The 13,994-nt window shown below is 36.3% G+C and overlaps 1 protein-coding gene across 17 annotated transcripts in view; it reads right to left on the reverse strand.

Annotated features, from left to right (window-relative positions):
- Nucleotides 1-13,994, reverse strand: part of MECOM (MDS1 and EVI1 complex locus) — a 732,881-nt gene that overhangs the window by 19,872 nt on the left and 699,015 nt on the right. For 11 of the 17 annotated variants that reach the window (XM_070753598.1, XM_070753584.1, XM_070753597.1 and 8 more), the window contains 3 exons: nt 13,206-13,292; nt 9,244-9,331; nt 5,323-5,349 (listed from right to left, as the gene is read on the reverse strand). In XM_070753598.1, coding sequence (XP_070609699.1) covers nt 5,323-5,349; nt 9,244-9,331; nt 13,206-13,292 — 202 coding nt within the window. The remainder of the gene's footprint in view (nt 1-5,322; nt 5,350-9,243; nt 9,332-13,205; nt 13,293-13,994) is intronic. The other 6 variants (XM_070753599.1, XM_070753600.1, XM_070753587.1 and 3 more) reach the window with 1 other exon arrangement.

The raw sequence follows: 13,994 nt of genomic DNA on the forward strand, positions 1-13,994 counted from the left end.
AGCAACTCGCTGGTAACATTGTTACAATGATGTTACAGCCCGGTATGGTCAGTGCCAATCTGTGGGCACTGCCATCTCTTAAAAAAAATAAAAATTGAATTTTTTCTTCTTCTGAGCATGCACAGAAGACAAGTTTCCAGCACTGTGCATGTGGTTGCCATCTTGTTTTCGGCTTTTTCCCCTGGATTTTTTGGCACTGCTCATGGGAAGACGCAAACTAGTGGCCAGTTAAGTTAGAACCCACCCCTGCTTACAAGCATCTGTGTAGTGACCATTTGAAGTTAGCAACAGCACTGAAAAAGTTACTTATCACCAGTCTTTGCAGTTATGACTGTTGCAGCATCCCCATGGTCACATTAGTTAAAATATATAATATCTAACAAACAATCCAGCCAGTAATAGCAGTCCAGAAATCTGGGCATAGAAAAGATGTTATAAAAAATGGAGCCCTCTATTGATGGTGGAAAAGAAAAAAAATGAAGGTACAGTGATACCTCACCTTACGAGCTTCTTCATATGAACTTTTTGAGATACGAACCCGGTGTTTAAATTTTTTTGCCTCTTCTTCTGAACTATTTTCACCTTATGAACCCAAGCCACCGCCACTGGGATGCCCCACCTCCAGACCTCCGTTGCCAGCTGAAGGCTCCCTTCGCTGGGAAACCCCACCTCCGGACTTCTGTTGTCAGCGAAGCACCCATTTTTGCACTGCTGGGATTCCCCTGAGGCTCCACTTCCTGGGAAACCCCACCTCCACTTCTGTGTTTTTGCGATGCTGCAATTTCGCTTCATTTTTGCCGGTGCTTCTTTGAATCCCAGCGAGGGGAGCCTCGGCAAAATTGCAGCATTGCAAAAACATGAAAGTCCGGAGGTGGAGTTTCCCAGAGAGGGGAGCCTCAGGGGAATCCCAGCAGCGCAAAAATGGGTGCCTGGGCTAGCAACATAAATCCGGAGGTGGGGATTCCCAGCGGCGTAAGGCAAAAGGGGTGAGTTTTGGGCTTGCATGCATTATTCGCTTTTCCATTGATTCCTATGGGAAACATTGTTTTGTCTTACAAATTTTTCACTCTACAAATCTCGTCCCAGAACCAATTAAGTTCGTAAGACAAGGTATCACTGTATATCTTGCTGCATTGTAGAAGCTAGTGTTAGTGACACAATGAAGAGAGCTAACATACACTTCCAAGTTTTCATATTTTACATCTATAGGAAGAATATGAAATAGAGGTCTTTTATACATCTAAGGACAGAGGGAGATACTTATGGTAAGTGGCATTGTTTAAGGTTGATACAAAGTTTAAATATAATGGTTTAACCAATTTTGATGAAATTTTATTATATGGTTCTGAAATGTCTGATATGATGTAAGCAAGCGACAGAAAAAGAAATAACGGCAGTGGAACAGGGAAGTAAGATAGAGTCACACAACCTCATACTACCAACATTTCATCAACATGAATAAAACCAATTAGCTTTCTATCTTAGTTGTAGAGAATCACCTTGCATCAGGATGCCAGGGTAAGGAGATTAATATATTTGGATTTCAATAAGAAAATAAAAGTTAATATGGGCTTCTATTTTTAGTAGAATCCCCATAGTTTTCATAATTTTCCAATTTCTTTACATAGAATGAGATATTCTCATTCTCATAACATAATATGAGAGAATAAGAATAAGGTGGCGCAGTGATTAGAGTGCAGCACCGAAGGTATTTCAGCTAACTGCTAGCTGTAGTTCAGTAGTTCAAATCTCACCACCAGCTCAAGGTTGTCTCAGCCTTCCCTCCTTCTGAGGTGGGTAAAATGAGACCCAGATTGTTGGGGGCAATATGCTGATTCTGTAAACCACTTAGAGAGAGCTGTAAAAGCACTATGAAGCGGTATATAAATCTAAATTTAGAGTCTTCGGAGAGGGGCGGCATACAAATCCAAATAATAAATAATAAATAAATGCTATTGCTATATTTTCAATTTACCTTGGAATAAGACAAAAATGGATAAAAGGACTGAAAGAAACATAGAAAGATGCTAACATGGAACTGGATCACTAATCCAGTGACACCCATCTTATCAATATCAATTTATTCCAGGATAATAAGCAAGGACTTCCCCATCTGTATCTATAGAGTTGAACTTGATTGTTTGTATCTCGTTTCTCTCCCTTCCTTACCGCCCAGCCAAGAGCCTTTATACCAATTTGTATTCTCTTGTATTATTGCTGAGAATCACTAGAGCAGAATGAAAGCTATCTGGGCAGCCTTTCTTTAATCTCCTCTAGACTTGGTAGAGTAGCTCTTTGCTTCCCTTGAGGTCATAGGTCATAGTTTCCCCATTGGAACAGATGTTCTCAGACAAAGAAAATCAAAGGAAGGCTGTTGAGGCAGAACTCAAGTATAGAGGGCATATCAGCAATTGAAGGGGAAGGAAACCTTACAAGATTGTCATCACTATAACAATGACAGCTCACAAAAACTCAGAACTGTTCAGAATGGGAATATCTCTATCCTTAGTTTCTAAAAACAGAAGTGCGGGCAGCTGAGCACTCCTTAAGAGATATTTCTTTTGACCAGGATTTCTGTAGGCATTTATCTAGCATTTGTTCACTGGTTAACATACTTTATCTTCATTATTTCATCTAAGTACCAATTTAGTAGTGTCTGTCAGCTATCAATGTTCCACCTAACTGTAATGGCTTCGCTCTGTTTAAAGTGTACATAGTTAAGTCTTGAATTTGAGTCTGCTTGTAAACATTGCTTCCTTGTGAAAAAATATATATTGTGGCACTTCATTTTCATTTTGAAAGAGTTTAGGAGCAGAGAAGAGAATAAACAGAATCTTTATTATGGTCACTGACTAGAATTCTAGAAATAAAAAAAAGTATTATTTCAAATAAAATAAGACAATATAAAATTGTAGGCAGTTTACTGGGGATTAACAACAGCCTTGGTACTTTGACAAAATGGTGAAAATTATGTCTATCAATATATATATAGTCTGAGAAGTTCGAACAAACTTCCATATTTAGTAATAGTCTACCTACAATAATCAGGACATGGGGACAAGCTACAAGCTGCATTTCTTAAGCAGCACCTGCAAAGCCACTAAAAATAATCTAAATACCGGTAAATCTCTATTGTTAAAATAAACCACAAAAGATTCCCAAACTTTTGTAGACTTCAAACTAAGATTGTTTTAAGAAGCAAGAAAAATATAAGAAATAATTTAGAGAGCAAAGAAAAGCCCCAGCCAACGAATGAATTTACAGATATGATTGGGTGAATGCGAGCAACTGGTTTTAAGAAATTGGGATTTTAGGATGTTTTTAGATTTAGATTTCTATATAGTGTATTTTTTCTTGATGTGAGCTGCCCTGAGTTTAAGGAGAAGGGTAGCATAGAAGTCTAATTAATAAGTACATGATAAATAATAAATAAAACAGGCTAAAGGACTAATATCTCTATTGTTCATCTTTGTCTTATGTCTAGCTCCAATATGAGTAATTGTAACACAGGATTCAAAATATCAAGAAACACGATTTAGCCCCACTACGTGTTTCTGAAATTATAGGAAATTCAGAGAAAATAATAGCATTTTATCTGTTATCTTATCTTATGATTGATACATGATGGGGAAAAGGTAACAGGAAAGATTTTAATTCACACACATCCCTACCACCATATTATGAAGCTATCTCTGCTCCTAATCTGTATTTAGTTATTTTTTTAAAAAAAAGTATATATTGTGCTGCATTATAATTTTGACTAACCAAATAAAGAGTTGATTGTATCTGCACCCAAATATTTAGAAAAGGAAGTTATCTGCATTTCTATTTCCCTTTTAATCCCCAAGAGACCATAAATAGCTGGGTGGATACAAATCTATATGGATTCTCATTCACTCCCACTACTGAGTACTCAAAAAAACCCAACAACAACCAAACAAACAAGAGACTCTGCTTTAATTATGGATAGGGATTTTTTTCTTTTTATTTGGCTCTCAGAAATCATTGATAGTTGGATACTATCAACCTTGAACATTCATATTAGAATTTATTTAAAAGGTATAGAGAACCCCTGATAGATATCACGGGCAAATATCTTGTGAAACACAAAAATAATTTAACATTGTTTTGCAAGTTGCGTTTCACACTGTATGATCCTAAGATTGTATTTATACTAAGGAATGTTTGTATCACAAAAAGGTGATTCATTCATTCAGTTCATAATTCATTGGAAAGGAAAACCACTTCTTTGTCAAAGAAATCAAGAAGAATTATACAAGTACAGTATATGAACGTGTGTTTATTCATGCAAATAGGAGCTGACACAAGATATTCAGTTGGCATTTTGTTTATATTTTATTTTAAATTTTAAATGTAAATACAGAGAATATCTGATTAACAATTAAGGGATAAAATGGCTAGGAGGATTACAATGGTGTATAAAATGTTTTCACTGTGTTTGTCAAATTGGGGTTTTATTTGAATGTTTTTTCTGCAGTGGAGTATTTGAAAGTCTGATTTTCTATCTAAGGAAAGAGCTTCTGATGTTATAATGTGGTAGTGCATATAACCAAGCATAGCAATCTAGACCTAAGGAGAAATTTCTTAACATTGAGAACAATTAACCAATGGAATAGCTTGCCGTCAGAAGCTGTGGGTGGTCTATGTTTGGAGGTTTTCAAAAACAGACCACATGTTCTGAAATGCTATAGGGTCTCCTGCTTGAGCAGGGGGTTGGTCTAGATTCTAGAAGACCTCCAAGGTCCCTTCCATCTCTGGCAAATTTTGAATTTGGCAAATTTTATAAAACTTTTTATAACAAATATTATCATAACACAAAATGTTGTAAAACATTTTCTGTGTTGACTTTCACTGTTTACCAATTGTTTTTTCAGTGAAGGCAGTATGTTACAAGGTCTGTCAATATGGAAGTCTTTGAGGAATCTAGTAAGAAAATTTTGCTAGAAGTCATGTCATTGTAACCAATCATCAATGGGAGTTTTCTTTTTATTTAATCTATATACAGAAGAAATAATATTTTGTACAACTAAGACTGCTGTAAGCAAAGGGCTTTGGATAGATTGGTAGCTCAAGAAATATATTTGGAGGGGGGGAAAATCTATGCAATAGAAAATATTTCATGTACAGTATTTTGTAGTAAATATCCTTTTACTAGAATTTACTATTAATTAAAGATTGAGTAACTTGAGCATTAAAATAAATCTCTAATAATTACTGAGGAAATATAGAAGATTATTACGTGTTGTGTTGTCTTATGCAACTTTACAATATTTAAATTTAATAAATAAATAACAAACTTACCCAAGTTCTTTGATCAGGCATTTGGAACTGGGAGCAAAATTGAAACAGAAACAACAGATTATTCCTGCACTTGGATTCATGGAAGCTAATGCATTGTTAGCTAATGCATTGTTTATGCCACAGTATAAATATGACTTTCAGGTGTTAATTTTTTTCCCTTTTTGCTGCAGGGACTAATATGGTCACCCTTCTAGCAAAGATCACTTACAACCTACAGAGATATTAGCTGTCATGTATCAGCAATAACCATGACGATGAATTCTCTAAAGCAGATAGAAATATGGTTCGCAAAAAGGAGGATAACTGGATGAAAGAAAAGAGGAAACTGTAACAAAAATGTCCACTTTTAAAATCTACTTGTGATTTAAAATCTAAAGGTTATGCCTTTTTTTAAACTCTATCCTCACTGTTCTTTTAAACTCTAACTATTCCAAATAATTTTCTTTTTTATATGTTACATCTTTAAGATTAAATAATAATATAAGGTTTAGCTGTAACAGTAAAAGATATTAAAAATTTAAACTTTAGTTCTAACAATTACGTGATATAAACATTGGAGCAATGGGGAGATTGTTTAGCAAAAGAATCCACCTTTATATAAGCGTCCTATACTTACATGTCTGTGAATGTGCATTATTACATATATCTTAATCTATCTATGTATATTATCATACTATCCAAACACTGACTCTCCCTCAAGACAAATTGTTTCCTGAAATGAAAAATAAGATGTTATCTGCTCCCACAAGGCAGCTATCCATTCCAGTTAGCTTAGAAGACATAGGATAAACCCAGTGTGCTAATAGTTTTGTCTTCCATTGGTATTCTGAATACCACAGCAAATGAAATGGTACTTAAAGCCAATGCTTCACTCTCCTTAATGGTAGAGATGGCTCTGATTAAAGTAAACACTGGGAGAAATTCTCTTTTTTTCAACCAGCAATAATTTCACTGTACTCACACTATACTCTACCAGGAGAAGATAGACAGAGGCAGCCAATTTGACAATTATTATAAGAATAGATAAAGAAATGGTATATTTTCTCCAGGCTTTCTGTTTGTTCCCCTAACCCCAAATAGCCATCCAATTAGAAATGAACTGATTTTGGGTTTCCTTGTTTTTTCCCCTTTACTGATAAACAAACCAGCAAATTCAAATTTGAATGAAGACTTATTTTCTGACATTACTTATTGTTCACCTCTATTAACTAATACATATTAAATTTTAAATTATAACCTGGAGCAGTTCCATAATTTATGCTATAGCCAACCCCCACCTCAATCCCAATTCAACCCATCAGATACTTGTGCCAGTTCTCTAACTTTGTAAATGTTTCATTTGCTTGCTGTACTTTATTCTGCCAAGTGATTAACAATGCAAGCCTGCTTCAAAGAATATGAGTTGGAAAGAGAGAAAGCAGAAGAGTAGATATATAAAAAGCTCCAAGAGCTTATGCAGAAAAGGAATGCAGGTGAATGAATACCAAATACATCAGGAATTAGGACCAGGAGCAAGCTTGAAAACTTAATACAGTATAATAAGTCATTTACAGAGGAATGTATTTTATTAGCATTTTATTAGATTCTCATGTTGTGGGATGTTCCTGGGACAGTGGGGGAATCACATATACCTTTTATAATGTGGTGAGAGAGATTGTGAATGCTTTAAAATAAGTTTTTTCACAGTTGCTATCATGCGTAAAATAATGGGAAAGGGGAAGGTCCAAAACAATTTGGTTAAGGGAGGAAACCCCAGGTCAAAACAGTTGTCCAGAAGTAGGTTCCTCCCAGTTTGGACTGGTTTGCCTGAACCAATAGCAACCCCCTGGTGATATCACAGAACTGGATCAGTCGGTGCTGGTTCGTGGGAACCACCTTCTTTTAAAAAAATTAAAATTAAAATTAAATTTGGGGAGGAATTTTTTCCCCAGCTTGATTTTCTCACATGAATTTGGTAAGCTGGGCATCCTCCACACTGTTCTATTCAAGTCACAGAATTCCCCGTTAAGATAACCATTACTGAGCGTTCCAAGGGTTGATGTTCATAAATATTGTGCATGCCCAGACTGGAAAAGACCGAAGCTATATAATGAACTTATGCACAGTCTCAAATGCAGGCAGGACACTGTTCCTCAAAAAATAAAGGAGGAATAAAAAAAAAATCAAACCTATACAGAAAAATGCCTGAGAATTCTGTGAAGCATGATTGGCACATCAAACGAACCTATCACTCATCCCATTTCCTACAACCATTCAAAGGACACTTTGATTTTCTCCTAATATACTGGAGGTTGAACTCTGATAAATAAATTGCGATCTGATTCTTAGCTTATCAACCCAGAAAGAATGTCTTAGGCAAAATATAATTTAATTGGTGCTATTTCCACACCAATGCCCATAGCATATTGCTAGTATCACTGTTTTGTTCGTAGAAATGCAATTAGTTCCTGCATTTCTTTGATTCATTCTACAGAATACCTGTTTATGTTCAGATCAATAATGTCTAAATGCTGTGCAGACAATTTGTGACTGAATCAATCACCCATTGAACAACATGATCCAGCACTCTTGTCCAGTGATCTAACTATTATAACACATTAATGAACACATTTCTCTAGGTTGTGATTGGCTGGTTTTGTGAAGCACATTAAGCCATAAACCTCCTTTTACAACTGGATGCACATTAATGCAAAGTCAAACAATCCATTCACTGGCTTACATTTAATTGTTACATTTAAATGTCTATCATACTGCATTGTTCCATTTGTCAAAAATATGATTGAAGAAGTTTTTAAATACCATATTTTTCTACAAACAGCACAAAGCAGGTAAGATACAAAATGGGACTTAGATTGGCAACTATAGAAATGAGAGGAAAGAGAAATACTCATAACGAATCCTTCATTTTATTTATATTATGCTACCTTTCTCAAAGTATTGGTTACTGAACATTTCAAATTAATTTAATTCAATGGTTATTTCTGTCTTGGTTACCTTAGGCCAGAATTCCAGAAAAAAAAGTATGAATTTTTCTTTAATCATCTACCCGTCATCTAAGTTTGGATCGAAGCCATTATCTACTTACAGTCAATAGGTGTGAAAGGAAATTAGACTATCAAGCTGTACAACTTTTCACAACAGTAAATGGCACAACTTGCTGAAGTCTATAGTTGCTGGCAAACTGACCCGGTTCAGTCTGATAACCATGACTCTGATTCTAAATCTTTTTTAAAAAACAATTCTTTCGCTAGGCTGTTACACTAATGCAATCTAGAAGTAGCCATATCTGATCAGACAATAAGAAGCAAATTTATGGCAGTACAAGATTGCATAAGATGCACAGAATAGCAGATCATAGTTAATGTTTAAACTGATGTATCTGCTTATGATAAAGTTGCCTTCCAATTTTTATTCCTTAGAAAGTGCAACATCATCAAATAACATAATTGATTCTTGATCTAACTGCAAAATCTTAGGAGGTGCAACATAACATGGTACAGATTCTGAACTTTAAAGAATTTGAGAAACAAGGATGACTGTAGAAGCATTTAAAGATTGGCTAATGCCTAGTGTGGTTTTGAACTTTTTTCTTATAATTTTTTAAGTCTAACAAAATACATATTTGGGTACAGATAGGGTATTTTAGAGAGAACAGCTGCTATTTAGCCATATCATGACACAGAGTATATGCAGGCATTTGACAGTTGCCTAAATTATGTTTGTAACCTTCCTGCAAAAACATCGTGAAGATGAAAACAATGCTACATGAAAGGATTTTATTTGTCTGGAGTCACTAAAAATTGCCTTTTAGGAAATCTGACCTTGACTAAAATTCCAGTTGTTCCTGTGCACCTGCGCCTGTGAATCAACATGTTTGTTTACAATCTTAATACTTCAATTATATTAAAGAAAAATACTTACTTGTGGATGAAATAAAAACCCTGGAGATGGTCTCAAATACTTTTCCTTTAAAGCTTCAAGTGGATCAGTTAACTTTCTTTTCTCTACTCTGCAAACATTAAAATGAGAATGATCTCATCAGGATTCAATCAAGATGGACAAATACTGGAGGAGAGCAGATTTTTTTCTTTTTAGTGCCGCAGATGAAAGATAAAGAGGAGTAATTTTTTGTCAATACAAGTTTATTGCAGGTAGTTCTTAACTTAGGACCACAATTGAGCCCAAAATTTCTGTTGCTAAACAAGGCAGTTGTTTTGACCTTTTTTTGCCAAATTGTTAAGCAAATCACTACAGTGAAGTGAATCATTAGACCTTTAATTAAAGAAATCCAGTCAAGCAATGACTTTGTTTGCTGGAAGCCAGCTGGGAAAGGCTATTAATAGTGATCACATGAGCCCAGCACAGTACAACTGTCACAAATGCATGCCTGTTGCCAAGTGTCTAAATTTTGATCATGTGACCACAAGGATGCTACAATGGTCACAGTGTGAAACCCATCGTAAGTCTCTCTTTTTTTAATGTTGTTGTAACTTTGAACGTCACTAAATGATTGGTTGTAAGTCAAGAACCACCTATGTAACAAATAAATGAATAATGAGCATTCTGTAAACCAGGATCTCCACACAGGTGATGGGCACCAGGTTGGAGAAGGCTGCTCCGATTTACACTAATGAACACATTGAAATTTTGACACCTGTACATATTTAACAAAATGGAACTGAGCATAACAATGGCAATTATACTATCACATTATAGAGCTGAGCAGGATACTTTTAATGTGAAATAACCTTCATAACTGAAACCAAAGGAAAACAAGATTGATCCATTATTTTTATCATCATCATCATCATCACACCCAATTCTGAAATACTCAAAGAGTATTTTTAATATATCCCACTCAACTGAATAAAGACTCAGCTACTAGTCATATTGTTTTCCTCCAAACAAAATGATTAATTCACCACACAGTTCTTCCAAGCTTTGCTAATCATTTACAGAGTAAGAAAAAATAATAATGTTGCCAGATTTTGATTACAGTTAAATGATTAAACAATAAACATTACCATAATCAACACTTACAAGTGCTATGTTATGTAAATAAAGAGACTGATGGAAGAAATATAACTATTTTTTCTGGCATGCTATTTAGAAATTAGGTCTTAATTCCCTAAATAAATAACTAAAGATTTGAAAATAATAAGAGAGACTGTATCCTTTTTTCATAATTTCAGGTTAAAGTGTAGATAGATAGATAGATAGATAGATAGATAGATAGATAGATAGATAGATAGATAGATAGATAGATAGATAGATAGATAGATAGATAGACAGACTTGATAGATAGATAGATTAGATAGAGGGGGGGGGGAGAAAGAGAGAGAGACAGAGATGATAGACAGATAAATGACAGATGGAAGAAATATAACTAATTTCTCTGACATGCTATTTAGAAATTAGGTCTGAATTCCCTAAATAAATATCTAAAGATTTGAAAATAACAAGAGAGACTGTATCCTTATTCATAATTTCAGGTTAAAGGGTAGGTAGGTAGGTAGGTAGGTAGGTAGGTAGATAGATAGACAGACAGACAGACAGACAGACAGACAAATAAATGACTGATGGATGATAGATGGATAGAGAAATTAAACAATTCCAACAAATCATGCAGTAGACAACCCTCTCTGATTTTTAAGAATATCATTAGAAGTTAGTGTCATTGCATTAAGGTCAACATGAAGATCTCTCAAAGTGTAATTCTCTGCATTAGAAATCAGCTTCTTCGTCTGCTGTTTTCTTTATGAAGGAAGAGCATATAGTGTTGTCTGATTATTTACTGAGGACCATCAGCCAAGTTAAACCAGGTTGTAGAAAAGATGGGGAGCATGAGTGAATAATAAGTCTGTTGCACTGAAAAACACTGGTGGCAATTTGCAGAGAGCCTTCCAGATATAGAGCTGATATTAAATAGCTTACAGCCTTGGTTTTACTTCTTATAGTATGCTAGGATATGCCAAATGTCTATGGAGATTCTCAGTCATCTATTTTGAGACAATTAGGATGTGCCAGCACATTATTTGCAAACCAGCTAATATGTTTCATATTTATTTTTATTTCCTTCTCTCTAGATCTCTGTTTTCCTCTTCTGCTCATTAAAATACATGCAAATACATGTAGATTTTTCATGAGTAGATCCTCATTTTTTAAATGGGATACATGCCTATGAGCCATCCAGCTTGATTTCTTATTTCTGAGGTAGCAAGTACAGTGATCCCCCGATTATCACGAGGGTTCCGTTCCAAGACCCCTCGCAATAATCGATATCTCGCGATGTAGCGGCCTGGAAGTAAAAACACCATCTGCGCATGCGCGCCCCTTTTTCCATGGCCGCACATGCACAGATGGTGGAGTTTGCGTGTGGGTGGTGGGGAAGACCCCTTCGGCCGCCCAACAGCTGATCTGCTCCACAGCGCGGCAGCAGCGAGGAGCCGAAGATGGGGTTTCCCCGTTGCCCAGGCAACGGGGAAACCCCATCTTCGGCTCCTCGCTGCTGCCGCGCTGCGGAGCAGATCAGCTGTTGGGCGCTGCCCAGGCAAAGGGGAAACTCCAAGATCGCTTGCCGCTTGCCCGTTCGCCCGCCCGCCCGGCTGCTCGCTTGCCACTCGCTTGCAGCGCGGCAGCAGCGAGGAGCCTAAGATGGGGTTTCCCCGCCGCCCAGGCAAAGGGGAAACCCCAAGATCGCTTGCCGCTTGCCCATTCGCCCACCCGCCCGGCTGCTCGCTTGCCGCTCGCTTGCAGCGCGGCAGCAGCGAGGAGCCGAAGATGGGGTTTCCCCGTTGCCCAGGCAATGGGGAAACCCCATCTTCGGCTCCTCGCTGCTGCTGCGCTGCCGAGCAGATCAGCTGGTGGGCGGCTGAAGGAACCTTCCCTGGGTGCCGCCCGCCGCTCGAGAGCAAGAGGGGGAGAGATAGAGAAAGAGAGAGAAGGAAAGAAAGAGATGAGAGAGGGAGGAAGAGAGTGTGAGAGAGGAAGAAGCAAGATAGAGAAAGAGAGAGAGAAAGAAAGATGAGAAAGGAAGGGAGTGACGTCATCGGGTGGAAAAATCGCGATATAGCGATTCGCAATGATCGGGATCGCGAAACTCGGGGGATCACTGTATATCTATCCAGTCTTTGCAATGGCAAACCAGGAAGGACAAAATTCATTTTGTTGCATGAGAAAAAACATGCAAAAAAAATCTTTTCAATGAACATATTAAAATTCTAAATTGAAACACCCCCCCCCCCTCTAATCGGTGATATTAGTTGAATTTTTCTACATGTGGTTGGGGAACCTTTACCACCTTCTATGCTTTTTATGCTTAGGAAGAGTAACTCACAGAATTGCTAACCATTATCTGACAGTTGTAGTCCCAAATCATCTAGATAGCATAATGTTTGAGAAAGATGTCCAGTGATATGGATGGATGGATGGATGCATTGGAGGGAGGGAGGGAAAGAAAGAAGGAGGGACAGCAAGACAGACAAAGAGAACAGAAAGAGAAGTAGATGATGTGATTAAATCTTAAACAGTTTAAAAAATATAAAGTTCCTTTAAAAAAAAAAAAGTGACCTGCAAGATCTATGCATATTTTTGAGATATAGTCAGCATTATATAAATTGACCCAGTTTATAAGTAAAATCCTTTTGTTAATAATTTTAAAAGAAAATCCATATGTAAACAATCAACCATTCTGATTAGGAGATTCTGCATTTACTTATAAATTCTTGGAGTTCAAACTGATTTTAGCACAATAAACAATATTACTATGAAATTTCATTAGAATTGTCATGCAAATTCTTCTGACATCAGATATATATATTCTGCATAGCAGATGGGGACAAATACTTTCCAATAACTACAAACAAATAAAGACAGAGTTTTACCCTTGGTTTCCACGTTGGGTTGCTATGGTACAATGTGTTTTGAGTTCTTGGGTGAAACGCCTTTGATTGCAGTGGAGGTTGACATTTCTAGTTTGCAAACAAAAGCAGAATTTGACTGCCAATTTTTAAACACATTCTTTTTCCGAAAATTATTTTTTATAGAATAGAATAGAATAAAATAGAATAGAATGTAGAATAGAATTCTTTATTGGCCAAGTGTGATTGGACACACAAGGAATTTGTCTTTGGTGATTGGGCACATAAGGAATTTGTCTTTGGTGCATAGGCTCTCAGTGTGCATAAAGAAAAAATAAAATACATTTATAAATAATCATAAGATACAACACTTAGTGATAGTTAATAAGCAATCAAACTGTACTAGAAAACAAATAAAACAATACAAATTGTAAAGTTACAAGCAACATAGTTATAGTCGTAAGTAGGAAGAGATAGGTACTAGAAAAGTTGAGAAGAAGAATAGTAATAAAGTCTTATTAAACACTGACAGTGCTGTTGGAATTAGTTGCTTATCAGAGTGATGGCATTTGGGGGAGAACTATCCTGTCTAGTTGTTCTGGTGTGCAGTGCTCTATAGCATCATTTTGAAGGTAGGAGTTTAAACAATTTATGTCCAGGATGTGAGGGGGGGTGTAGATATTTTCACAGCCTTCTTAAAAAACATTAATGTATTTATTTTTAATTAACTTGTACTAAGATAAGAAATATCTAAGATTAATTTCATATAGCAATTATTTCTTCAATTTTACGATAGACCCCCGGCCATTTTGA

This window comes from Erythrolamprus reginae, chromosome 5 (genome assembly GCF_031021105.1).
Source record: "Erythrolamprus reginae isolate rEryReg1 chromosome 5, rEryReg1.hap1, whole genome shotgun sequence".
NCBI classification, from domain to species: Eukaryota; Metazoa; Chordata; class Lepidosauria; order Squamata; family Dipsadidae; genus Erythrolamprus; species Erythrolamprus reginae.